This window comes from Falco biarmicus, chromosome 13 (assembly GCF_023638135.1).
Source record: "Falco biarmicus isolate bFalBia1 chromosome 13, bFalBia1.pri, whole genome shotgun sequence".
Taxonomy (NCBI): Eukaryota; Metazoa; Chordata; class Aves; order Falconiformes; family Falconidae; genus Falco; species Falco biarmicus.
In genome coordinates, this window is record NC_079300.1 from 6,210,282 (window position 1) to 6,236,656 (window position 26,375).

Here is a 26,375-nt window from a genome sequence, read left to right on the forward strand (position 1 = left end):
TATTTACTGGCAATTTTTGCATTGCTTTATAAGAGCTTCCAGCAGACGGTCTTCTGCTGGTTATCATATAAAGGAGCTGCTGTGATTTTTTTATCCCTTGAACATCCAGCTCTGTAACTGTGTGGAATGAAATGTCACATGCAAACAGCAAAAATGCTTAGATTTGCCTTCTACATCCCCTGTAATGATTTGACCTTTATTTTATACCTAGAAAGGAAAATAATCCACAACACGGCAGAAAAATGAGATTATGTAAAGCCCTCTCTGACCACAGCTGCCCACTGCTGCCAAGGGGTCTGCACAGAGCACTGTCTCGCTGGATCCCTCACACTCACACAGGGAGATGTGTTATTCCTACAGCTCGCTTGGAGTTTTGGTGGTTAAACTGGCACAGCAAGGCTCGTTCTGTGCCAGCAACAAATGAAGGGTTTATTAGGGAGCTATATATATCTAATATATGTATATACAGGGAAAAATTAAAATATATTCAAGCCTATTCACCCTTCTGCATTACACAAATATTTTCCTTACTGCTATTTGATCTATTGATATTTAATTCTCTAATTTGGAGGGGGGGGATTTGCATGCACATTTTGAACTCATGAGACCAACTTTCTGCATGCCGTCATGCAGAAAGCTCCCACGAAGGTCCCAGTTTACTTCCACTGCAATTAAAGACAGCTGCAAATCTATACCTCCTTGGCTGCCTGGAAGAAAATTGAGCTTTAAAGAAGGAAACTGGTCAGCTGTTGGAAAAGGAGACCCAAATGTCCAACAGATGCAAGGAGGCATCCTAAGGATGGCAGCAGCTCTTGGGGGCACCATGGAGTGCATCGAGAGACAACCAGAAGACTTCCTCACTTGACTTTTTCATATATGCATTTGATGTTATCGTTGGAGCAACATTATGAGACAGTGGATTTCCCCCCAAAGGCCCTAAAATGAGAGGTACTTTTTGTGAGAGGTTCAGAAATCTTGGTTTAGGAAGATCAAGATGACAGAAAAAATGAGATTCCTTCATTTTGAGCTCTACTGGGTAAGGAAACAGAAATGCTAGGAGCTCTATCCCTGGCAGTATTTAAAGACAAGACAGGAAAACAACCAACCAAACAAAATCTACTGAAGGTCTGCACTGACGGAGGAATGGAGTAGTTATCCCACTAGCAGGCCTTTCTCCAGCTCTTTTGCTGTGCATCTCCAGTAAAAGTTAACTCCAAGCATTTTTGAGCTGGGCATCCTCCTAAGTCAGTCCTTTTGGTTCTGCAGTTGGGCCCTGCCAACGCACTCGCTCAGCCTGGCCACCTTCACAGCATCTTAGGAGTCGTCAGAGCTCTCTTTATGAACACAGTAATACCCCTGGCAGTACTGAACAGGCTGACTTAGGAGCCCCAAAAGCCACCAGCTCCAAGTGTTTATTTGTCCTGGATGCTCTATTGGGTTTTAAAGGTCAACTTTTATTTTGAAAATGCAGTAATCTGAGTCTTCCCCCTGGACTCCCCTCCCAGAGGGCTGCTGGTACAGTGCTGCCTACTGGAGGCACACCCTGTCTTAGTCAGACCATAAAGCAGCACAGAAGAAACCCTGTTCCCATCAAGCCAAATAAATCCAGAGCCAAGAGTCAACAACAGAAGCTAGCATAAGAAAAAGCAGAGAGGCCAAAAGGCAACAGCTTTTGTGCTGTTGTGGTGGGTAGGAGGTGCTGCTCTCTGGAGCAAAACTGCAGTGACATGGATGGAGGGTGCTGGGTGCCTCCGGGCAGCAACATTTTGGTACCTCTGTCTGGCCATCAGATGCCTCCTGCCCCTAAGGATCTGGGAAGAACAAAGACCAAACTATATCCACCGCTGGCTGGCTGTGCTAGAAATCCCGGGAGAGCCTGGGGGTACAAACCTCTCCCTGTGTCCCCAGGCAGAGGCAGCATCCCTCCCCAGGGTGAACACCTCCATGAGCAGGAAGCTCCAGGGGAGGATGCTCAAAGCTACTTGTGCAGCTCCCCTAGCCTACCCCCTGCAGCACTGATGAAACTTTGCTAATCTCTGCCTCTACTATTTTTCTGGTTTTCTACAGCAGCCCATGGCAGATTCACACCACCTTGCAGCCGGCAAAGCCACAGCCCGCCACGCTGGGGAGCATCCCTCCTAACTGCTGCCACAATCCACCACATTTGCAACAGAAGGTTTGTACGTCTTCAAGGACTCCTGTTTTAATCCTCACCATAACGATTTGGCTACGTTTCTTGCTCACCATGCAAACAGTGTCTAACAGAGAGGAGAGCTCATTTTACTCCACGTCTGGAGATGCAGGTGAAGCTAAACCTGGCTAGATGGGCCCGAGAAGATGCTGGGGCCATCGCAGCCGCCAGCACGCGGCTGCCCGCTCTGCCTTGATCCTGGCTGAGCCCACAGGGCTCATCACGCCGGTGGCCCCATGCCGGGGCGGACTGAGCATGTCCCTTGGTACGGTCCCACTTGTCCTCCCCAACTTCTCCAACATGAAGGAGCATGAAAACACCTCTTTGCCGGCTTTGCTCCCTTCCAGTTCAGGTCTGAAAACTGTAAGGCGGCTGGAAGAAGGCAATGGGTGAAGCACCCAGGGCGGCTGTTAGAGCCACCAGAAACAGAGGCATTGATTTTAAATCCTGGCTATGGTGACATTAGCTTTTGATGACATGGGGGACAGAATGGGGGGAACCAGCAAAGCCCAGGGAAAGCTGCGCACAGCCCGACCCCGCAAGGCAGTGCCCCTGTAGCTCAGGGCAGAGCTCGCCAGCTTAGCAAGGGGATTAGTCCTCCATTCAAAACCTGCCTGGGAAGCAGCAGAGAGAGAGAGAACAATTTGCTTCTATGTGAAGAGAACATATTAATACAGCAGCAAGCATTGTATTCATTACAGGATTGCAGCTAATCTGGTGTCTGCTTTTATTGTGCTGTTGTTCTGCTCCTGTACCGCTTGCAGCTAGCAGACTGGGACAAAGGCAGAGCCTGGCTTCCTTATGACAGTCCTCAGACAAACATCCATTGGGGCAGGGGATTTCAGGATGCACCCACGTGCAAACCTCGCCCTCTCTCCCAGCAGCTCACCAGCTCTGGGAATGGTGCAGGACGCAAGCAAAGCCTGACCTACAGTGTACTGAACACGCAAAGCTCTGCGCTCTGACAACATGTCAGACCTACATATTTACTAGACTGAAAAAATGCTTTGCCTGGGATCTGCCTGTGTTGGTTTTTGCCCCGGAGGAGCTCAGAGGACCACCTCAGAGAGGGGCCGTATCACCACCATCATCACCTGCCTGAAATTCCTTCTGGTCTGTGCCCCTGGCCCGGGGGCATTACCCATCGCGAGGGGGGTGGGGGTGGGGGGGGGAGGGGGTGGGGGGGTGGGGAGAGTCAGCTTAAATGTAACAGACACTCTGGCTCATGCAAATTAAGGGGGGTCTTAATAGTTCACTTACTGCAAATCCTTTTTTCAGACATATCTGTGACCTCTTCAGAAAGCTAATTTAATTACCTTTAACATATGAACCCTTCAATCAGACACTCAGGATGAGTTGGTTCAGTGTGTGGCAATGGGTGTCTGTGCAAAACCCCATCAAAATCCTAAGAGCTGGAGAAAAGCTCCCTTACTTTTTGGTGGGCTTCTGCAGCTGAAGAACCAGGAGCTAAACCAAAAGTAAGCGCTTCCTACAGAGCACGCAGCCAGGCTGAGCAGCTCAGGGACACCCAAAGTCACCCGGTCAAATCCTGCAGCTGGATTTTAAATGGGGTGGATAATTTTATGACCGATCGCATTTGTAGCTGGTATGTTAAGACAAGGATAATGAAATCTTATCCTTCGGGGCACATATGGATCATTGCACAAGTCAGAGAGGCATCTGCCCCTCCCCTGCAAGAGAAATTGTAATTGGCAGGGACTGGAAGGTCTGAAGTTGAAATTAGGTATTAAAGGGACACAAGTGGCACATGGATCTGGGGAAATGGCAAACGGAGCTCTTCAGCTTCTTATCAACTCTAACAGTCCACAGCAGCAAATAACAATAATGAACCTGTCAGATGCTTGGACCAGTGAGTTTTGCTTACCTCAACTGAATACAGCCATCACCCCAATAATGGGCTAACTCTGCTCAGCAGTTCCAGGGACCCCTTTAAGTGCGATACTTCAAGCGTTTATTTACAGCAAACCAGCTCCGTTACCTTTCACAAGAGCTGGCAACACTTACTATGGTGAGGGGAGTGCCTGGAGGCAGGTGTGCAAAAACGATGAGCAGGAGGGTTTGACCAGTGTAACAAAACCTTTGGGGTTACCGACTAGAGAGGTTAGGACATGATTCCTAAACCAGGCTGGGAACAGTCACTTGGGACCTGCTACCAGAAATCCTGCTGTTCCACCCGAAAACAGGCCTTGCCAGCCCATTGCTCGGCTCTGGCCAGTTACCTCCTCCAGCCTTCGCCTCTGCTCTTTCTGCTCCTCGATCCGCTTCTGCCGCTCAGCCAGCAACTGCCGCTTGTGCTCCTCGTTCTCCCGCTGCTGCTGCTCCAGCTGCTGCCGGCGCAGCGCCTCCGACCGCTCCTTGTTTGCCAGCTGCAGCCTCAAGAAATCCCGTCTCAGCGTCGACTCCCCGGGCAGGTTTAGGATGGAGCTGCACAGCACAGAAACATCAGAGAAGATTCCCTCCCTGCATCCTTAAACCTCTTGCCAGGGGGAGTTCTGCGTCATTTTCCAGCGTTGCCCCTCTTCCCTTCATCCCAACAGCATCCCAACAGAGCTTGGGCAGCAGCAGAGGGAGGGATGCGGGGACCACTAGTGTGAGGGCAGAGCAGCCGACACAGCGCTCTGTTCATGGCTCACCAGTAATTTATTTGCTAAAGGACTCCTTTACATGAAGTTTCTACCCAAAGCCTCTTGTGCTGCAGTGGCACACACTATATTTAGCTGTGCACAAAGCACATTTAGCATGAATCATTGCCAGCTATTAAAATACTACATTATCTCAGTGAAATAATGGAATAACCTGATACTAATTACAACGGCTCTGAAAAATTTCACCAAAGAAAGTTCCAGCCCCGTCACGCTTGCAGAAGCACCAGGGAGGTTTCATGGTGAAAAGTTACATGGAAATCGGGAGTTACACTTGGATGTAAGGAACTGCATTTCAAAGAGCCTTCTCCAATTTCACCTCACAGTTTTTCCACATCTGTTCTGGTTTTGCCTGGGACAGAGTTGATTTTCTTCCTAGCAGCTGGCATAGTGCTGTGCTTTGGATTTAGGATGAGGATAATATTGATAACACATTGGCGTTTTAGCTGTTGACAAGCACTGCTTGCACAAAGTCAAGGACTTCTCAACTTCTCACCCCACCGGCGAGCAGGCTGGGGGCACCAGGAGCTGGGAGGGGACACAGCTGGGACAGCAGACCCCAGCTGACCCAAGGGGTATCCCATACCATATGATGTCATTCTCCATATAAACCAGGGGGAAGCTGGCCGGGGGCCACTGCTTGGGAACAGGCTGGCCATCGGTCAGTGGGTGGTGAGCAACTGCATTGTCCATCACTTGTTATGTATATTCTAATTACTTTATCATTATTATTTTCCCTTCCTTTTCTGTCCTATTAAATTGTCTTTATCTCAACACACAAATTTTACTTCCCCCCCCCCCCCCCCCCCCCACCGATTCTGCCCTCCATCCCACTGTGGGGGGGGTGTGAGCGAGCAGCTGTGTGGTGTTTAGCTGCCTGTTGGATTAAATTCCCATGCCTAAATACAACAGTCCCATGACAGCAGCGCACTGTGCTGCAGAACCCACGGGCAATGGGGTACCTCAGTCTCCTTCCCCAGCTCCTGGCTAAGGTGACCTGTAGCACCAGTTTATAGCCAGGCACCATCCAGCAGAGGGGACACACTCTGTTCTGCCAGCGAAGGGGACTCAGTGCTCAGACTATCCTTTTTCCATGTCTAGTTTCTAGCAGCCTGTAACCCAAGCTGATTTTATACAGAGTTAAAGAGACGTTAAGGGCAGAAATGAAATGCTGATTCTTACCTGGGCTCTCCGGAGTCATTTTCCTCCTCTTCCTCCTCACTTCCACTGTACTCGTACTCTGTCTCATCTAGGAAGAGAATTGCTCATCAGTGCCCTTTGCTGGGCTCATTTATTTTTCCAGTGGTCGAAAACCCCAGAAGTCTGAAGGCAGAACAGGCAACTCTCTTTTTCTCACAGGACAAAGAACATGCAGCATTATTTCTCTGTATTTTCTGTTTTCGGGGGGGCTGCAAGGCCAGGGAAGCATGGGCGGTCTCCCTGGGTGCTGGCACCTGGCATGCCCACGCTGGCTGGGAAGAGGGCTGCAGTCCCACGGGCAGCACAGCAGGCAATGCCCCAGCAACCCCAGGCACCCAACATAAAGGTAGGGGATGTCCATAAAAAAATAATTTATCCTCGTAAGTCAGGGAGTGACCCCCTTCTTCAGAAGGGTTCTTCACAGGGAGGTGCACCACAAGCTATTGAAGCCATATGCACTGGAAGGTGGGATTCAGCTACGGCTCTGAAGGCAACAACCCCTCTCTCCCTAAACATACGCTCTTCCTATGCAAATCCATGTATTTTCCAGGCAATGAAGACATCTACATAAAAGCCCAACCGCAATGTTGTGCTGCATACTGTGATTTCTATTGGGATATCATCTTTATCGGATGAAGGGAATTACAGTAAAAGAAAGGCTTGCATTTATCCAATTACTCTCCATCTCTAGGGTCCAACCTTCATTTGCCAGACTAAACACATTTAATACTTCACTGGGATCCCATTTTATTGTTTTGATTGTAGTGAAATCTATTACAAGGGGCTGGAAGGTACGCATGAAAAATTAATACCACTACCAATAGGAAGAGAAATAGCAACGTATTAATTTGCTGGGTTCTACAAATGAGCTTTCAAATTAAAATTCAGTTCACAAGCAGTTGAATACTTTAACAAGTTTCTTCAGTTATCTGATCTTCCTTTCAGAGGACTTTGATAGGGCCTGGAAAGTTCACTGAAATCACTTGGATTAATAGGTTATTCCTCGTCAATGGAATTGCTTTGGGGCAAGGGTCTTATCTAGACGTTCGTCTGCTCATCGCTGGCGCTGCATGAATGTCACGTAGATCAACAGACTTGGCATGAAATACGTGAGCTGGGAAAAATTCATCTTAGCAGCTTCTCCCTCCCACATGCCAGTATGTATATATGCAGATGTAAAATTTATACACACATTTTAATGAATCAAAGCTTAAATGTTCCATGTGGAAATTACCACCTGGACAAAAAAAGACAGCATTTTTCATCAGGGGACAAAAAAGCTTTAAAAAACCTGATTAGCTCTAATGACAGTCACCTGTAGGCTTCATAGGAACGCCGATTGTTTTGTGGTGGATATTTATTTCAGTGACTGAGAGGAATTAAATCAAACAAAATAATCTGACCTCAAAAGCATAAGAAGTGTGGTCACACAGAAGGACCACACCTATTTAACTCAACCAGTTTGGGTACAAACTCAGCCATCCGAATGGTGCTGAGACCACGAGCAACCCAGTCCTCTTCACCCTCCCTCTTCTACCCATACGCTTCACCTACACGGATGCACCTTGGTCTACGCCGGGGATCTCCAAGCACGTGGCAGAGGTCAAGGATCGCCCAGAGTCCTGCTTCTCCACTAACCTTTCTCGCCTCGCTTCTTTTTAGTCCTGTCGATGTGGTCCTTGAGCTGGATGCGGACCTGCCTTTCGTTGGGCTGGTCTCGGATAAAGGGGTGCTTCATCAGCTGCTCCGTGGTTGGTCTCTGGCTGTGGTTCTTCACTAGGCAGCTCTCAATGAAGGACTGAAACTTTTTAGACCTGGCCAAGGACAGAAAAAGAAGGTACAGAAGGAACAGGTAAATATATAGAGTCTCCTACTAGAAAGTGAGAAATGTGTGGGTATTTGAGAAGATTACTTGGCTGCTACACAGTCCTTGTGCAGATGCAGCCCTCCAAGAGGATTCCCATGACCTCGCTGTTGATGCTTAGCACCATCTCAAAGCCGCACCATCACAGGTGCCCTCTTATCGCTTCACCCTCTCCTACGCTTCCCATGCATACTCCTGTCTATGCCTTCCTGGTACGATTAGGAGAAACCACCATTCTACAGAGGCTGGAGAAAGTTGGGAACCAAGAAAATGCAAGGGAGTGTTCCTCCTCCCTTCCCTCTGACCTGTGAAACTGCAGGTAGAAACGAGAGACAACACATACAGATACAAATGCAATTCCTTAATGGATTGTTTCTCATATTTTATGGCCCCAAGTTACGTTTCAAGAGATTTACCTTTCTGAAGATGACTGGGACAAGCTAGGTTGATTTTTTTTAATTTATTTTAGATTTAGCTACCCAACATTACATGGCTTGTTAAAGCTCAGACAACCTCTGGGCAATGCTCGCTGCCTTGCAGCCCTTCCCTGCTCTCTCAGGGAGACCCAGCAGCATTACTGACCCTCCAGCTCCTGGAGGCCACCATGCCCCAGCCTCCCTGACCATGGATCCAGGTGAACGGGACAGGCTCTTTGGGCAGCACGGCTTGGGCAGAGGTGGGAACACGGTGGTGGGTGGCAGAATGCAGCCCCTCCTCACAGCCTGCCTTCCCACAAACAGTTAAATTCAATCTCAGCTAAAACAATTTCAGCCAAATCTTTAATAAACAGATTTCTCTTAGTCAAGTGATGCATATCAAAAGTTCTCCTGGAACTAATTCCGCCACATTATAAACCCAAGAGAACAGGGATTTACAAGAAAGATGTTGACAGGCCACTATAGTCTATGTTGCTTTAGCAAATAGGAAAATGAGTGTAAATTAATGTCAGAAGCCAACAGATACTATAAAATTGCATTAGAAGTAAAACAATAAGCTTTCAGGGATTTTACTTTTAAGCTGTCAGACTAAAAGTGATTTATCTTATAAGTGCTAATCCATACAAATTGAGATGCAAAAATAAAATACGCTACTGGATCCAATTAAATCCTCCATCCAGCTTTATTAACGAGCAAATCTTCCTTCTCCACCTTGCCTCAAGAAACCCAGCGTCTCAGTGTATCCAGAAGGGACAACCCATGCAATACTCAAAAAAAAATCTGCTTTTAAAGTATGATTCTCCCCTTCTGGTGTGAAGCCGGAGAGACTTCAGTCCTGGATGCGTGGTCCAGAGCACCCACAGATACGGTCAAGTTGAAGCAGCTAAAAAGTTATCCTCCAGAAAGTGATGGGTTTGTCTGTCTCTCGGGGATGGGTGCCCTGCGGTGCCCCAAGACACCTGTGCATCCTTGAGCTGGCTGAGCAGCTATGGACGGGGACCAGCTCAGGCCTCTGGTTTCCCTGAAATCTACTCTACAAAACCCCAAACCTGTCCAGTGGCACAGTTCAGCCCTCACTGGAGCGGGAGCAGAAGACACAGGCTTTCTCCCTGGCTGTGATCCAGAAGGACACCATCACACACCTCATCTCCTCCCCGGGTGCAGGTCAGCCCACCTGCACGAAACATGGGCTCCTCCAGCTCCCGGGAGTTTGTAAAGCTTAAATCAATGTTTGCAAAGTCTTTGCAGCCGCTTGGATGAAAAGTGGTATCACAGTGCAAATATCACCTCATTAACAAAGAGGTTTTGTCACCTCTTACAAGCAGGGCTAGGGAGTGTTCATGGTAACGACATCACTGAAGTTCAAGTTCATTTTGCCTGCAAAACGCGGGAAGAAAATAAAGCTTTGCTGCTGGCTGGCTTTAATTGGGAAAGAAAACGATACCACAGGCTCTTTAATTTCATAGGAACACAGCACTGTTTTAAAGCAAGTTCAAGGATTTAGTAAGCAACAAAAATACTTTCCTCTCTGAGATTTTCGATTCAGGGCAGCTCCCACGCCTGCGTTCCCTCCTGGCTTTCCCTTACTTACCCTCAAAGGTGCTGGAGTCACTTCATATTTCTTTCACATAAGGAAAAAGATGGCCTGCCCACTCCGCGTACTTTTTATGTGTTGCCACACACAAGGACAAACTCAAAGTTCAAGTTGAACGTTTCCTCATTTTGCTTTTCTCTTGTGATCCCTGCTTGTGAAAACCAGCCCAGACTGCCAGAGAGCCACCGTGCAAGCCTGGCCAGGTACCTCCTGCCCTCTTGGGCTGGGCTTGCAGAGCTCCAGGACCCACCCTGGGCAGCCCCAAAACCTCCAGCTGTGAAATGAGCCAAGGACAGCAAGTGTGCCTGGTGTCCCACTGAAAATGCTGAAAAAAATTGCTCCTAAGGTGAAGCTTTTTCTGCATCCTTTGGAACTTCCCACTGCAATGAAAACTTGGAAGATGGACAGAGGTTTGAGCTGCCCGGGGTACACGTGTCCCTGCTCTGCTGGACCCCAGAGATCCCTGCTGGCTTACGGAGGGGTAGCAGAGGCCAGGTGAGCACGTGCTCCCCCAGGCTGAAGCTGGAGTTCCATTACCCTACGACTTCCCAGGAGATCCCTCTCTCAAAGCACCCGGAATGCCGACCCTGGGATGGGCAGAGCACAGCCCTGGAGAGCCCAGCTGACCCCAGGCATTGCCCACCGCGAGCTGTGCACGGCTGGGACAGCCACCAGACACGCGAGGGGAAGGTGGTGCCAGGGAATAATCCCAGCTCGCACAAAGCACATCCTAGGATCTCAGAGCAGGGACGAACATACACGTTCCACCCCAGCTCTGTTTGTACCTTAAGGAGGTGGGGAAATGTTCTGCTCAACACCAGCTTTCAACAGCTCCCCTCTGCCTGGAGGCTGAGGAAGCCATTGCTGAATAAACAGCACTCTCAGATGAAAAATAAAGGTCTTACAATGCATTTTGTGCTGTAGCAGTGAGGATAATGAAGTAGGAGACTGGTGATCTGGCAGAAAACAAGGGTATAAACTATCTTCTCAGCTGACTAATGGTATCCTCAAAAGGCTGTGCAAGGAAAGTGAACACCTTTGCCACCCTCTGCAGAGCCAGCTGGGAAAGGTCCTTCTCCTCCCGGTTTGGTACTGGGGCAGCTGATGCAATCATTAAAAAATTGATTTTTATTTTTTAATTAATAAAGGCTGACAAAATTAAGATGCCTGCTGCCAAAGCCTGGGTAAGGTTTTAGGGGCTGGTCCTAAAACCCCAACACCATGTGTCAGAGGACTCCAAGCCCCTCTCACTCCACTTCCAGCAACAAAATACCTGCTGCTGTGGCATCAAGTGTTTTCAGTACCTACTGGTTGCTCCTCTTCTTTTTTTTTTTTTTTTTTTTTTTTTTTTTTTGTGTGTGTGTCTTCAACAAGATGATAACCATAATTTCAATGAATAAGGCAAAACTTCCTTCTGCAAGCTCAGCCTACGTGGGAGCAAGGGGCAGCGCTGTCTCTAACACCTGGCAGATCTTTCCTGACCAAACCACTGCTGGACCCGGGGTAGGCAAACAGCATGAACCAGAGATGAGTGTTTTTCAGGACTCCAGCTCCATCAGTACAGAACATACAGTAACAAAACAACATCTGTTGGGCTTCAGGAATGTTTTTCCTACGGGTTTTTATTGGCATGCCCTGATTTTTTTTTCCTTTTTTTCCCCCCCCCTCAAAAGAGTGATGTATTCTTTCCTGCAAAATTTTAAAATAAAACCCCAACTAAGAACAAATGCCTGCATTCCTGGGCCTTCAAGATAAACTATCCTTTTTTTTTTTTGGCGTGGATTCATGTTTCCACTTGAAAATGGAACCTGACTGGAAAGAAACAGTAGCCAAGCGAAGCGTCATCTGGCTTCAGGCTGCACGAACTGCCTTGGAGAAGCGGCTCCGCAGTGCGAAATGGCAGTGTTAGAGCACGCTCCCCGCTCTGCCCGCCTAGGACACCCCCCGTCCCACGGTCAGCAGCTCCTTCACACCAAACCACCTCTCCACAGATCTCCATAGATCAAGACCCAAACCTGCGCCCACTGCTGTGATGCTGGAGACTGCCACTGGCCCCGAATCTACACAATGCAAATGCCGAGTCTGCGGTGTGCCTGGGCTGCAGAAACAAGTTGCTCCAGAGATTTTTTTCCCCAGTCATTGAAGATTGAGAGAGACACTCACCACTTCTTTGATTTCAACCTCGGGGCCGGGTTGCGGGGGATGAGGAAGAGGGCTCTCATGGGATGCATGTCACAGAGAGCTGCAATTTGCAAGAAGAGGCATTAAACACGGCACGGCATCTCGCAGAGCCCCCGGCTTTCCTAAAGAGAAGCTACGCACCCAGCTGGGGAGACCCAAGTTTCCTCTGAAGCTACAAGACTCACAACGGCAGGAGGATTTGCGGCGACAGCCCCTGGCCCAGCAGCTGCCTGGAGCTCAGGTGAGAGCTGATGTCCCCAGCCAAGCGGTGTGTGTGTCCCCAGCACCACAGGGCTGAGCAGCAGAGGCTGGCTGGGGACACCTGCACTCCTGCAGCTGCGTGTCCTCAGCACCCTGCCAGGTGCTGACAGCGACGGGCCCCGAGCAGGGTACGGCTGGACCACGTGCCGCTCTGCTCTGCTTTATTTACTTGCATTTACCAGCACACAGGGACAGTCCCAGGATACCTCTGAAAAACCATGGCAGGATGATGGGTGCAGACGCACCAGCTGAGCCCAGCATGCCACTACCTGTGTCACTACAGAGGTCAGTGGAGCAGCTCTTTACCTGCTTCCAGTCCTCGTCTGTATTTTATTTAAGGAAACGGAGTCCCAGAGTGCTCGAGCAGACATATCAGAGTTATACAGGGTTGTGTGCCTTTGCTGAACACCCATCCTGTCCCCCCAGGTCACGCTGCCCTGGCAGCTTTTTCCCCGTGGGACCCTGCAAGCTCCATCTCAGTGAGCCCAGGTTGCTTGGGAAAACCTTTGCATGGCGTTTCTTGCACAGAAGCAAGTGCCGGCTGGTTCAGCAAACCCCAACATATTATAACCCAGGGTTAATTAAAGCAGAGCAACGTATCTACTTACGGGGAGCACCTTCTGCCATTTCAATGGCCGTTATCCCCAAAGACCACAAGTCGCTCTGTAAAAGAAAGCAGAAGGACACACGTGATACAGAGGAGCATTGTCACAGCGATGGGTACCAGGCAAGGGGGGAAGCGCGGCTCTCCCCAAGCCCAGGGGGCTCAGCCCTGTGAGCTGGGTCTCTGCGTGCTCTGCAAGCCTCCAGACCCACCCCCTGGGAGCTTGCTTCATCCTTTTGCCATGTGTTGGAGCTTTAGAAGAGGCTCACAACCCCGCTGTTTATCCAAGGACTTATTTCAAAACCTTCAAGGCTGGCAAGGTGTGGGACATGGCCACCCCCCCAGGACATTACTCCCAGTAGCCGTGGTGAGGACACTGCCTGGGAAGATGCTGATGACCCTTGGTGGGGGCACCTTAACAAGCCCCGTGCACTAACGAATGAACCCCCAGCTCCTAGATGAGCTGGTGACAAACTGCTCCCCAGCTTCATGGCTGAGGTAAGCTGCAAACCTGGCACCAGCTCCCTGCTTAAAGCTGGGTGATACACATCCATGGATTTGATACAGCTCCACAGAAAACAGGCTGCCTGGAATAGATTAAAAACATGAAGTATCTTGAGATATCTCCGGAGGCTCCTGTATCATGGACTGCTCATTAAATGGAAGCCTGAAAAGCGGTGTTTCGCCAGGGGAAGGAGAAATGGACACTTTAATTTCCCCTGTTCCCAAGCCCTGCTCACCCCTCAGCCCACATGGTTGGTTGAGTCTCCTGAATGATCAGAGCACAGAGAACGCACCTCTTTGGAAAACTCTTTGATTTCATACCAGTATCTCTCTTCCTTCCATCCTCTCCCTTGTAAAACAGGGACATTTGTATCCCCAGCTCCCTGCCAGAGACCAGTGGTGAGCTCCTCTCCAGCACCTCCTCCCCACCCCAACATCACTAATGAGCTGCGGTGGCACCTCCAGATCTGGTAACGAGCCCCAGAGGACGGCTCGGCTCTCCTGGCAGCAGCGCAGGCACAGAACGTGCCCGGCGAGAGAAAACAAGCACCTTCTCTAGCGGCACTGCCACAACCCGCTGTTTTGGCAGGAGGCGGCTAATTCGTTATTCTGGACACCATGTATAGGGCTGGTAATGATTCACAACCCAGCACCCGGTGCAGCGGGAACAGGACCCAGACTAATTTTGGTGCCTTCATCTCAAGCGCAGCCTCCGACACAACCCCGGGGGGCTGGAGAGACCTGCTTGAGATGGGGGGGCGGCAAGGGCAGAAGCTGCAGGTGCACTGGGAACCAGAACAAGCCTGATGCTACGTAGCTGCTTCTGAGGTTTGCTGGAGGCCAGCTAAACTCCAGTTAGCACATCAAGAGCAATAACGTTGTAAATAGGTACGTCTCAGGGTGGAAGGGATGGACTCTGCCTTCTGCTCCTGCAACTCCAGCTCTCACATCTTGCTCTCCTCTCGCCCTGCTCTCTGCTGCCCTGTCCCTGCAGTCCCACTACAGTTTTCTCCTCTCCATTTCAAGAGCTGCCCTTTCCTCAAGCCTCAAGCCTCTTAAACCTCCAATTTAGCGAATAAATCCTAGAAAGGCTGTTTTTCCCAGGACAGAGCCCCAAAAGCTTAGTTAGAGCTAAAGAGAGCCTCTAGGGACCACAAGCACCTTCTCACATACACGTTCCAGGAAAGACAACTTGGATTTTCAATTTCAAGGCACTTTTCCTCATTTTAAACTCAAGCACTCCCCTAACAAATGCTGTCCTTACTACACATCTTCGTACCTGCTTAAAAATTCTCTCTCAATTCTCATTTCCAACCCTTTCGCAGGACAGTCTCATCCATTCTTTGTTTCTGGTCAGCAGGGATTTCTGCCGCATACTTAATTATCGCAGTCTTTCCACATGATTCAGCACACATGACCCCTTCCCTTTGGGCTGCCGTTGAACTCCTTCCAAATTCCTAGTGTGTCTTTCCATATCGAGGTGCCTAGTATTATACACAAGATGCCAAGTGATCTTAAAGCTGGAGCAATATAGAAAGGGATTATCACCTAAGTCTCCCAGAGAAGGCAGAAAACTCAGCAGGAAGCACACATTTTATAATGATCTGGAATTCAGAGGTTTTTTAGTGTGTGCGTGTGCTTATTTTTGAGTCTGAAAAGCTTTTCAGTCCACCCAGCAAAAAGAGGCTGTGCTAGTATGTTTGCATTGCCTTGGCTTGGGAAGGGAGGCAAGCTTCCTTCCCCCCCAGCTTTTGATTCCAAGCCTATTGACGAGCTACCTCTACAGAAAAAAGGAAGACCGGCTAAGGGAAAAATCAACAAATAACCTCAACAACGTGGGGTTTCTATTTGTTCTTTTTTAAAGTGGTTTATTTTGTGAGGAGGTATTTACTGCCTCCTTCCACAGATTACACAGGCATCTCTTTCTGGCTAAGAAAACAGTGAGATCAGAGGCTTTTTGGTCCAACAGATTCAGCCTGCAAAGATTCCTTTTTTCACCCTATAAATCTCATCTTTTGTATTTACTATTTTAAGCTGGCCAGCTAAACCTGAGAGCATCTGATTTGCATCCCTTTTAGAAAAAAATGGCATTTACATTCCCCACCACCACCACTTCAAAGCAAGAGCATCAGGTGCAGGGATGTGATCTGGGGTACGGACTAATGTCCAGTGGCTCCCACATCACCACGAGCTCAGAAAACACCCTGCAGTGAGTGTGTCGGCAGCAATCAGCCTTCTGTCTCACACCTCCAGCCAAGGGAAAATGGTCAATGCCAATTTCAGAGATGCAAGCGCCCAGCTCGCTACGAGCATTTGATCCTCAGGGACAATAGAGGGATTCTGGTCCTGGCGCTTGTGCATCAGTCGACGGCATATTAAGTGCCCTAGTTATTCCGGAAAGAGGAAAAACCTCAGGGATTTTTGAGGGTAGAAAGTAGCCTATGAAGATATCAGTCCTTTTTTTTAAAAAAATATAATGTAATATAATAAAAAAATAATAAAAAAGCTGCGATTAATTAGAGTGTTGCACCAGGCGGCTGTCAGTGGAGATGCAGCGAGAGCAGCTAGCACGGGCTGCAGCCCAGCTACGGAGCTCTGCCATCAGCAGAGCAGAGGAAACGCCTGTTGTAATTGGTTAATCAAAGAGTATTAAGTAATTGCAGATTAAATGGTTTCTACATGTCCTTATCATTAATGATTTATGTAGCCCAGAGTCTGAACTCAAGACTGGAGAGCTGCTCTCTGGAAAGCCATCAGTTCAAAAGTTGACGGATGCACTTAAATAGCTGCAATACCAAAGCATCGCTCGGTTACTTTAAAATGGTTCATCTCTCAACAATTTCTCAGAGTGGCTGGTAACTGCACCCCAAATCGTTCCACAACGGTGGGCTGTTGCACTATTACACCTAGTGTCCTACAGCTCGAAAGCAGCTACCCAGCTCCACACCAGAGGGTCTCAAAGTCCTTTTTAAACGTTATGTTGTAGAGCGATGTCTCGGCATGCGCACGAACGGAGGTACAGTGAGCTTATAGATCTCCTCTGCCCCCAAAGCTCACGTGTCAGCGCCTCGCTCTCCTCTCTGGACGCACTCAGTGGACCTTAGGGGCTCTGGAGCAAGAAATTCAAGTTCTGGACATTTTAAAAAACCAAGGGACAAAAAGCCAAGGGACATTGTCCACAGACGTGTGTCCAGGAACTTGGCATAAGGCAGAACCAGGGTCAGATATATTAAGCTCTCCCTGCTTTAAACATCAGATCTCAGTGTCGTTTGAATGGGCAGGTGGGACCCATTCCCCCCCCCTCCCCGCGGACCCGCTGCATGGCACGGGGCCCTGTGCCACGTTATAACTCAGCAGCAATGTTGTGCTGCCGCCGATCCAAAAATAAACTTCAAACAGGCTAGAGAGACATGCGAAAAGTAGGTCAGCCCCCTAAACGTCTGATTGTGTGGCAGCTTTCAGATCTCCCCGTGAACACCAGCCTGCAGGCCAGAAGATGTGATTTTGCCCTTTCTAAACCCGACCTGACTTCCCTCCGGAGTAAACAGAGCAAATACAGCATGTTTGGCTGTAGTATTTAAACACGCAGCACCACAAAGCAGGCTAGCAGGTAGGAAGCCGCAGTCTGACACCTTTCCCAGCACGGGGAAAGACTTCACAGTAAATGTGGATACGTGAACAGCACGACAAAAATTCACATTGGGCCTGAACCGGCATCTCAAAATCCAACAGCCAGAAAGCGGGACGAGACTACGCTGCTCGTCAACGTCGTTGTCAAAGCTGCAAGAATATACTAAATTCCTGAGCGCTCACGTTCAGGGTACTGGGGCATAAAATCTGAGATCACACCACGCACCTTATTCAGACGTTTATGATCACAGCTCTCATTGCAGGCACCAGTAAATGCTGCTTTAACTCCTTCCCTGCCTAATTAGCTAATGCGCTAGGCTTGGCAAAGATTACACTTCTAATGACATATATAATCGCGGGAAGATGCTCATTTAGGTACCTTGAAGTCATAAGTGGCATCGGGATTTTCATCGCAGGCAATGACCTCAGGGGCCATCCAGTAAGGCGTTCCAATGAAGGTGTTTCTCCTGCCCACCGTTCTGTCCAGCTGAGCACTGACACCAAAATCCACTGCGGATCAGAGACACAACGGGGCATTGTAAGGTCAGAGACAAACCTGAGCAACACTCTTCTGTTGAATGTAAAACACTGAGTTCATTCAGATCAGCTCCTCTGCATGGTCAGGAAAGAAAGATGTGGCCAGAGACATTCCTGTTTGATCTCTGCTGGGATCAACAGAGGTCAGTCAAGGACAAAGCTGATCATCTGATGTCCAGGTTTTGTATGAAACCCTGTGCCTTTTGCTCCTTGCCAGGAGGCAATGAAAAAAAAAAAAAATCACAGCTCCTCATACTAATGAGGAACAGGGTTAGCAACATGAATAACCAGCAGCCTTTGTTCTACGCTTTCTCTTCTGAATTAAAGCCCGCCAAATATCAGTAGAAGCCTCATTTCTCTACCTAAATTCTTGCTGGAAATGGCATAAATGCAAAAAGCTTAAGGAACTAAGGGCCAAGGACGAAGGCCCATAGGGAAATGTCAAGCAGAGAGCTGCAAAATGAAGCAAAACCTGATTAAATCAAATCAATGAAAGAATACACTATGGTCTACTAAGCTCACTTTGCGCAACACAACGGTTGGAGAATTTGCCCTGGAGAATTTCCCCTTGGAGGGGAATCTTCACCAGCACGAAGCCAAACGAGGTGGTAGTACCATCTGTTAAGCTGGGGTTTTATTCTGCTGCAGAGACGGGAGAGACATGGGAAAACAAGGCTTGCACCTCACTTTAACAGTGTAAGGGATCCTTCATCGCTAGCATAAATTAAAATGTGCAAAGACAGCCTTAATAACACTGGTGCTGGACAACTGAGGATATCAGCACATCAGCTGTGCTGATCTGCTGTCTTCCATTTGATCTTCACATGATTGCCTGGTCTTCTCCAGGATGACTAACACCGCACATGAAATTCAGAGTAGTTCTCGCAAATTAAGCTCTCTCCAACAGGTTAGCTTGGAAAACACGTCTGGATTATGTCACACTAAAACGAATGGATTGTGATCCTGTAGGACACTGCTACAAAGCTGTGTGGGAACAGCCTTCGGTTACGTCTGGCGATGCACACAGGGCAGTTTTCAATCTGGGGCACGAAAAAATGGTCTTGATTGCTAACCAGCATCTGATGGCAGAGCTGCCCAAACTACCTGTCTGAACAGCAACACCAGTGCAAGTACATCTTTGCATGCAGAACCTGGCCATCTGCTGCTGGCAGTTTATTGCACAGTCCTTGGTCAACACCCAAGGTCACGTTATAGAGGCTGGTAGGAGAGAACACACAGAGCAGCTCTTAGTATCCGTCCCCTTTCTGCAAGACACGTACAAGTCAGTTTTGCTCCTTCTCTCCAGTCAGCCCACTTGCAGTTTCCAGGAGCTCTAACCCACTCTTACCTAGTTTAACTTCTGCATTTTCCGTCAGCAACACATTCTGTCCCTTGATGTCTCGATGAATTACTTTGTGCTGGTGTAGATGACTCAAGCCCTAGAGAATTCAGAGAAAGGTTAGAGGAATCCAAGTTCAAAGCATGTTATTTTCTGACATTCCTCCTCAACCAATTATGTTCCAGAAATGAAAGATTCACAGCTGGAGTTAAGCACCGGAGAATGCTTTTGTTTGTTGTGTGTTCAAAATGCCATCCCTGTGTCACAGGCTGGGAGGACATGGCCAGCGAGGGAGATGCCCACCGACGGGTGCTCGCCATTGCAGGAGAACCGTCAATTCTACTGGGATTAAAACCAACCTTTCCATTTCTGTGGGGACTCATATTAACCCGAATTCCTCCGCAGCTTCAGACACATTTCCCCCCACATTCTCCCTTACCTTAGGGAGCCATTTCTGCGGCAGAAATAACAGAATGGTTTCGTCTCCTTTCTGTATTTCCACCATCCAGAAACTGAAGAAAACACTTCTCTTTTTATATCGGTCCAATAAACTGGACTCCAATGCACTGCCAAGCTTGCATTAAAAAAGCTACCATGCAAATACAAACGTTACCATTTGCACGTATTCCTAACAGAGATATAGCTCAAATCAAAAGCCTGTCTCAAAGGCTAAAGGTAAACTAGCTTTTCTGTTGTGCTTTTGTATTAGCTCATTAATTTCTTTTTGCAGCCTACATTTTTATTTCATTCATTTATTATTTCAGTTTCGAAGTAACATCCACCTATATTGCCAGCTTCGGAAAAAACCATGGATTGCTTCAAAACTAATTCTGCGTTAGGTTTACATTTCACATTAAGCATTCATATTTGAGGAAGAAAATTTCAGCTATCACTACCGGTAGTTATTAGTCATTTTACACTTGTTACCTTGGCACAACACTGTGGAGTAGATTGCATCTATACAGGAGCCCTTTTTTAGTCATGTTGTACCCAGTTAGAGACACCTTTGTGCACCAGAGGCAAAGCAAAAATTTGACTGAATTTCAATAAATCCTTCAACAATGTGGGCTCAAGCCTCCTGTCAGAATTACAACTGGCCATTGATGTCTGAACTGAGACCCAGACGCCTTCTGCAGCACAAAGGTGGGAGCCTTCCATCACCTGAAACCCTACGGAGGTCACCAACCCACCGCCCTAACGCGCAGCCTAAATGCAAGCGATGACACTTGATGGTGGCCCTGGGACATGAGTCAGTGACTGGGTTCTGACTCAGCTGCCAGGGACTATTTTAAGAAGCAGGCTCACAGAGCTCACACATTTAAAGTAAGCCCATGTAACTGTGGCTTCCTGGCACTGAAAGCAGTGTCCGTACAACAACCGATTAGCTACAGTGCCAGCATCTTCTGCACATTGTTTTGGTGCGGACAGTGGCATTCAGCGTCAACAGAGAAGTGCTGTGTCACCTCTGGACACCAGCAGCTGCCTCAGCAGCAGTGTCAGATACCCCCTTTCAGAGCAGTCATTTAGGTTCATTTTCTTTCGTAGAACCATCAGATCGTTTAGGTTGGAAAAGACCTTTGAGATCATCGAGTCCAACCGCTAACGCAGCACTGCCGAGCCCACTGCTACACCGTGTCCCTAAGTGCCACATTTACACATCTTTTAAACACCTCCAGGGGTGGTGACTCCACCACCTCCCTGGGCAGCCTGTGCCAGTGCTTGACCACCCTTTTGGTGAAGACATTTTTCCTAATATCCAACCTAAACCTCCCCTGGTGCAGCTTGAGCCAGTGTCCTCTCGTCCTATGACTTCAGTGGCTCTTCTCCAGGTTTCTTTCACATGCCCAATATTTCTGTTTTCTCTTGAACAAAACCTCAGTCCACGGAGCAATAGATTTTAATGCCGGACAACCATTACGATCACAGCATCCGACCTCAGTCGTGCAAAACGCAGGCAAGCCTTTGCTGAAGCTGCCATCTCCCAGTACATGAAACTGTCGCAGCCCATTTTAAGAGACTCCAGTCAAACGTTTATCTTGTGGGTATAAAAAGCTGCATCATCCTCATTAAAGCTTGAGACATGAGGATTTAATAAAAAGTAGGGTGCTTTTTAATCATGAAGATTCCTTCCACAGACTTTATCAGTCCTCACCCTTCTGTTAATTGAAAATTTAATTCTAATGTAAATAAATCTTGGCCCTATTAATACCAAAGGAAATTGTATTTTTGTTGAAGGAAAAAGAGGGTTAGAAGTCAGGGAACTAACAAAGCTAAAGGGCATTAAACAGGGCTTGTTTAATATGCAGCACACAAGCACATGAATCATTCACGCCTACCGGCACCAAAGAGGCTCCAGCCCATGGCAGCACAGCAGCCACGAAACCTGCAGAGCCAAAGGCTTTCCAAGCCCCGAGTGTGACACTCCAACAACTCCTGACATTCAGCTCCCTCCGGACACCTACCCGTAAAATCTCTCTGCAGATGTAGGCAATCCACTCCTCCTTCAAGGTGTTCCCCTTCGTGTTCTTGATGAGGTCGGTGACAGAGCCCGCGCCGCAGAACTCCATCACCAGCTGCCAAATGGAACAAAAGTGCAATTACTGCAACGACACCGACAGTGGCCTCGGGACTGGCCGACCCCAGGGCAGGACCCTGACGCTGGCAGTGCAGCTGTGGGGCCACCGCAGTGCTTCACAGAGCCACCGGGACATAATCTTGAACCTACCAGCTTGTAACCCATATGGGTTTTGTTATAAAAATGAAATAATAAAAGGCTGGAAGGCTTGCTGCTCTTCAGAAGGTTGGGAACAAGAAACAGGAATTAGTCCAGTCCTGAAAATCAGCAGAAGAAATAGGAAACCCTGAAATCTCAGACCCCACTGCTACGTACCCTACTTTACACTTAGAATCAGCGTTTAGTATCAACAGCAATACAAGCAAAATGCTACCTCTTGCATGTATGTTCAACTCTGAAAGCATGAAGGCAACAAGACAGATGTCTGAAGGCTTCCTGCAACCTTAGAAACCAGGTATACTTTGCAATTTTATTTATTTATTTTTTTTGGTACCAGAAGGTCTTTGGTTTTGATCCCCTTTTTGAGCAGGCACCCCTCCCTGAGGGGATGCTCAGCACACAGCTCAGGCTGCGCGGGACACAGCTGCTGTTCTGCTGCTCAGGTTGGTTCAAATGAGACGGGGCACCACCGCTTGTATCACTTCCCAAGTTTCATAATAATAAATACAAAAGTACAATGATCTAACCCAGGCCCAAACTTCATCTTGTCATTGAGCAACTATGCAATAAACGTTATGAAAATAGCACGGGATGCGTGTCTGCCTCCCAGAGACATCACGGATACCCAGGGTGTGCAGGAGCCGTCAGGGTGCTCCAGAAAGCGAGCACAGCCCATGCATGCAACGAGTCTTCTCTGAGACCTGTGGAAGTGTTTCTTTCAGATGTGAAACCGTGCTTTCAATTAGATCAGCCTGCTACTGAAAGATGTTGCCTTACAACTTGTGCCTTGCCAGATTCTTCAACGTGCACATTTAAAGTTTCTTATCACATGAAGCTTACACGGCATTTGTTCTCCAAGCAGGTGACATCACTTCTTTAAAAGCATAGGCCAAGAGAAGAAGAGAAAGAAACTGCAAAAGGGTTACTCCTAACCAATTACTCAAATGCAGTGACTTTAAAAGACTATCATTCATAAGCCATCATAAACTCCAGACACAGCACTGTTATAAACCTTCAGGTTAAAAAAAACACTTGAGCAGACTATACCTTAGCTGGCTTTGACCATGCTCCTATCTTTAGTTTTGATATGAGATTTCTCTTCCTCAACTAACTAAATTCTTTGTATATCCCTGTTACATCAGGAAACTGGCTTCAAGAAGTCACTGGCGTGACTAGCGAAAGTCTGCCCCGTGCAAAGGCAAGGAGTGCTGCTGCAGCGCTTGCAGCAATCCCATCCCAGCAGGAGACCAGCAATCCAGCTGGGTCACTGGGACACAGCCCAAGTCATGGGTTAGTCATTGCTCATCAAATGGGGAATAATGGAACAAGTGGTTTCAAAGTTGCTTTTCCTCCTTTTTTCCCTTTGAATGATTGACACGTTGGGGAATATCAGTGTCTGCACATGTTTCTGATTAAATGACTGTTTGGGATACCACAGCAGCAGGCTGAGAAAGGAAAACCCTGGATAGCTGAGCCAGCTACAAACACTTTCCAACCCAAAAGGCTGCCCTCCCTAGTCCCCTTCCCTGGAAATTCATCTGCAGGCTCCCACTAGGGTCTGGAGCAGGAGGATGAGGAAGAGCGTGCTTTGCTATGTACGGCAATCACAATGCTTAAAAGAAGATGGAAGACGTCCCATTAACAGTACACAGCGCATCCGTTGATGTGCCGGATTATCTTTATGGAGCTGGAAGTTCACTCAGTCCTCTACCTGGCCCTTGATTTCCACAGAGCAAAGACTAATTTTGCATGAGGAGGTGACTAATACAGCCACCTGCTGATGTATCCCAAACCTGTAACTGTGAAATACCCTGGAGATTCAAGAAAAAAAACAAACCAACCAAACCACAGAGAGGGGAAGAGGAACTCCCGGGGGAGCGTTTCCAACCTGGCTTTTTACTTCCCGAAAGCCCTGCCACGAGCCCTCCAAGAAAATGAGCCGCAAAAAGATGACAAAGTTGCCTGAGTATCCCCGTCCGCCATGGAGAGCTGATGGATACCTGACGTGAAAAATCACCGTTTCCAGAAGTTTTGGATGGAACGGGAGAAAAGCTGCCTGCTGTGGCATTGAGCAGCGCTGTGATCCCCTCACGCTTTTACAGTTTCCTTTGCCCCTCAGACAGAGGGATGTGACAGAATTCCCAACTACAGCTTGTGCAATGCAGCCTCCGAAGCGAGGAAACACAGATGATGGCGGAGTCCCCCCGAGGGGCCAGGAGAGACCTCACCCACAGCACGGTGTCCCCTGCCGGGTGATGGGAGCCCAGGAGCGATCAATGCATGCTGCAGCAGGTACAGGAAGATGAGCAGGTCTCCTCAGAGGACCTGAGGTCTTGTTCAGCCAGCCAAGGGATGGATGGCTATGGGACGTGAATGTATACTGTCAACAGTACGGATGGGTAAGCACCCCAGAGGCAGAAGAACAAGGTAGACGCTGGCACAGTATCAACCTATCGACACCCTGTGGGTATATTTAGCCTGGAAACCAACCAACAGCCTTCCAGGAGAAAAGAAAAGGAAACAAAATTTCCAACTGATTTTAGGGCAGAGCTTAGTATACTCAGGAAAGGCTCCAAATGGCACTTAGACTGAGATCCCTGCTTACCAGCCCCATGCCTCCAGACAAGCGCTTCGCCCTGCACACACTTGCATCATCAACAATCTTGTTAAAGGACGAAGTCATGATGTGGTAACACCATAAACTTGAAATACAGATTGACTTTTTATTAAGCATAATTAAAATTATCATCAAGATGGGCTAAAGGTAAGATCATATTCTGAAATTCAATTTGCAAGCCCATTTATTGACGAAGTATTTTAAAATACAGTTCACTTGGCATTTACTTAGCTCTCATGCCAGAGTGACAGGAAACTTCATAAGCAAGGCAAATTCAAAAGCAGCAGCTGCTTTTGTGCTGCTGTCTCAAGATTTATTTTTTTTTTTTCTTAAAAGAGCCTTCGCAGCTTTCAAATCCACCATCACTTTCCCCAGTTTGGGAACGGCCAGTAAGACCTCTGCTCCCACCACTGCTGTCTATTACCTGGAAGAGCTCAAACCTGAGCATCTCCAGCACAGAAACCCCAACCCAGCCGACTGTGACCCACTCCAGCTTGTCCAGAGGAACTCCTCAACTCTGTGAGCCAAATCCTTCTGTTCGGTTTCGATTGCTTGTGTCGGTGCTACAGCGGGAGCAGGCTGCGATGCTGCACAGCACAGCTGGGTGGGAGCAGCGGGGCCAGCGCTGCTCTGCTCTCCCCTCTCCAGCTGCAGCATCAAACTGCTCTCACCCACGTTCATCAATAACCAACACGTCTTATCAATAACCGACATGCCTTATCAATAACCAATGTGCCTGGCCATGCCCTGCCCGCACCTCCCTGCGCTTCGAGGGCAGTCAAGCAATTCGTGCCCCTTGGGGAGCCGGCGGGCAGGTGCCACCACGGGTCCTGAGCAGACTGAAAGCTTTGGGCTCAGGGATGGCAGCGAAAGGAGCTGGGCTCACAGTCTTGCAGTGTTTACCACACTGACAGCGCTTTGAAGAGGAGTGAGAATGAAATGGTGTTGGCTTACTCAGCAAGACAGCAGCAGAAAGCCTGTCTGCTAACCCTGGGCTCTCGGTCGGGGGCTGGAGCAGCAGCCGCGCTCCTCCCCGGCACTTACCTGGGACTGCAGGGCTTGGAGCGACTACAGAGAATTACAGCTCAGCCAAAACCTGTCCCCCTCAGTGATTTAATTCCTGCGATGCAAAGTTATCAGCAACTGCCCCAAAATATTCTTCAGTGCCTAAAGCAGACTAGCAGCAATCCTGCTCCAAGCTGCACAGGCGTAACCCAGTGCTTCGATGGCTTGTGCTCCATTTTCAACGGAGCCTTGCTGCCCCCAGTTTCATTCTCCAGATCCCCAGTGTGACTCTGTTCAAACCACCCTGCCACGATTCAATGGGTCCCTACAGCTCAACATGGTGAAAAAGCACACTGCAACTACGCGGTGACAGCGCTGAGCATTGCACAGCTGCAGCAGTACCATCCTGACTTAGCTGTCGGTTCTGAACACCCAAATTCCTTCTCCCTCCGTATCACCCCGGATTACCCACTGCAGGGGACGCACCGGAGGCAACCCCACCGTGCTCACCGTGAGCAAGTATTTGGCAATCTGCCTATTAGCAATTTCCCCCCTCTTCATGACAGATGCGGCTGCGGGTGCAGGCAGGGTTGCCATGGCAGCCATCCATCGGCAGCCAGCGCCAGCGGCCCCTGGGGACCGCACCGGGCGGGCTCTGCCCTGGGTGGGCTCTGCCCTGGGCTGCTGCCAGCCGCCACGCAGCCCCCACGCTCCGCACAGCCCCCACCGCCCATGCACGGCAGCGATTCTCCCTTTGTGGTTTCAATGCACCGTGGATGGCAAGGGCAGATGGCAAACATGGAGCTGAGTGGCACCACTATCACCCTGCAGATGTATACAGTGTGTTAACGTATGGGAATGAAGCAGAGAGACTGCAGCTTCCAGCAGCCATGGGGGTGGGTGATGTGCTGGGGAGGGGGTCCTCTGGGATGGGGTCACCTCCCCATCAAGTTCATGCTTCCTAATGAATGCCCCAGCTCCCACTGCCAAAACCACACCCAAATTATCTCAAAC

At 48.7% G+C, this 26,375-nt stretch overlaps 1 protein-coding gene across 6 annotated transcripts in view; it reads right to left on the bottom strand.

Moving 5' to 3' along the window:
* Nucleotides 1–26,375, bottom strand: part of TNIK (TRAF2 and NCK interacting kinase) — a 163,142-nt gene that overhangs the window by 42,896 nt on the left and 93,871 nt on the right. For all 6 annotated transcript variants that reach the window (XM_056358796.1, XM_056358792.1, XM_056358795.1 and 3 more), the window contains exons 5-12: nt 21,468–21,578; nt 19,015–19,105; nt 17,509–17,639; nt 13,000–13,054; nt 12,113–12,191; nt 7,693–7,868; nt 6,037–6,103; nt 4,432–4,636 (exon numbers count right to left, since the gene is read on the bottom strand). In XM_056358796.1, coding sequence (XP_056214771.1) covers nt 4,432–4,636; nt 6,037–6,103; nt 7,693–7,868; nt 12,113–12,191; nt 13,000–13,054; nt 17,509–17,639; nt 19,015–19,105; nt 21,468–21,578 — 915 coding nt within the window. The remainder of the gene's footprint in view (nt 1–4,431; nt 4,637–6,036; nt 6,104–7,692; nt 7,869–12,112; nt 12,192–12,999; nt 13,055–17,508; nt 17,640–19,014; nt 19,106–21,467; nt 21,579–26,375) is intronic.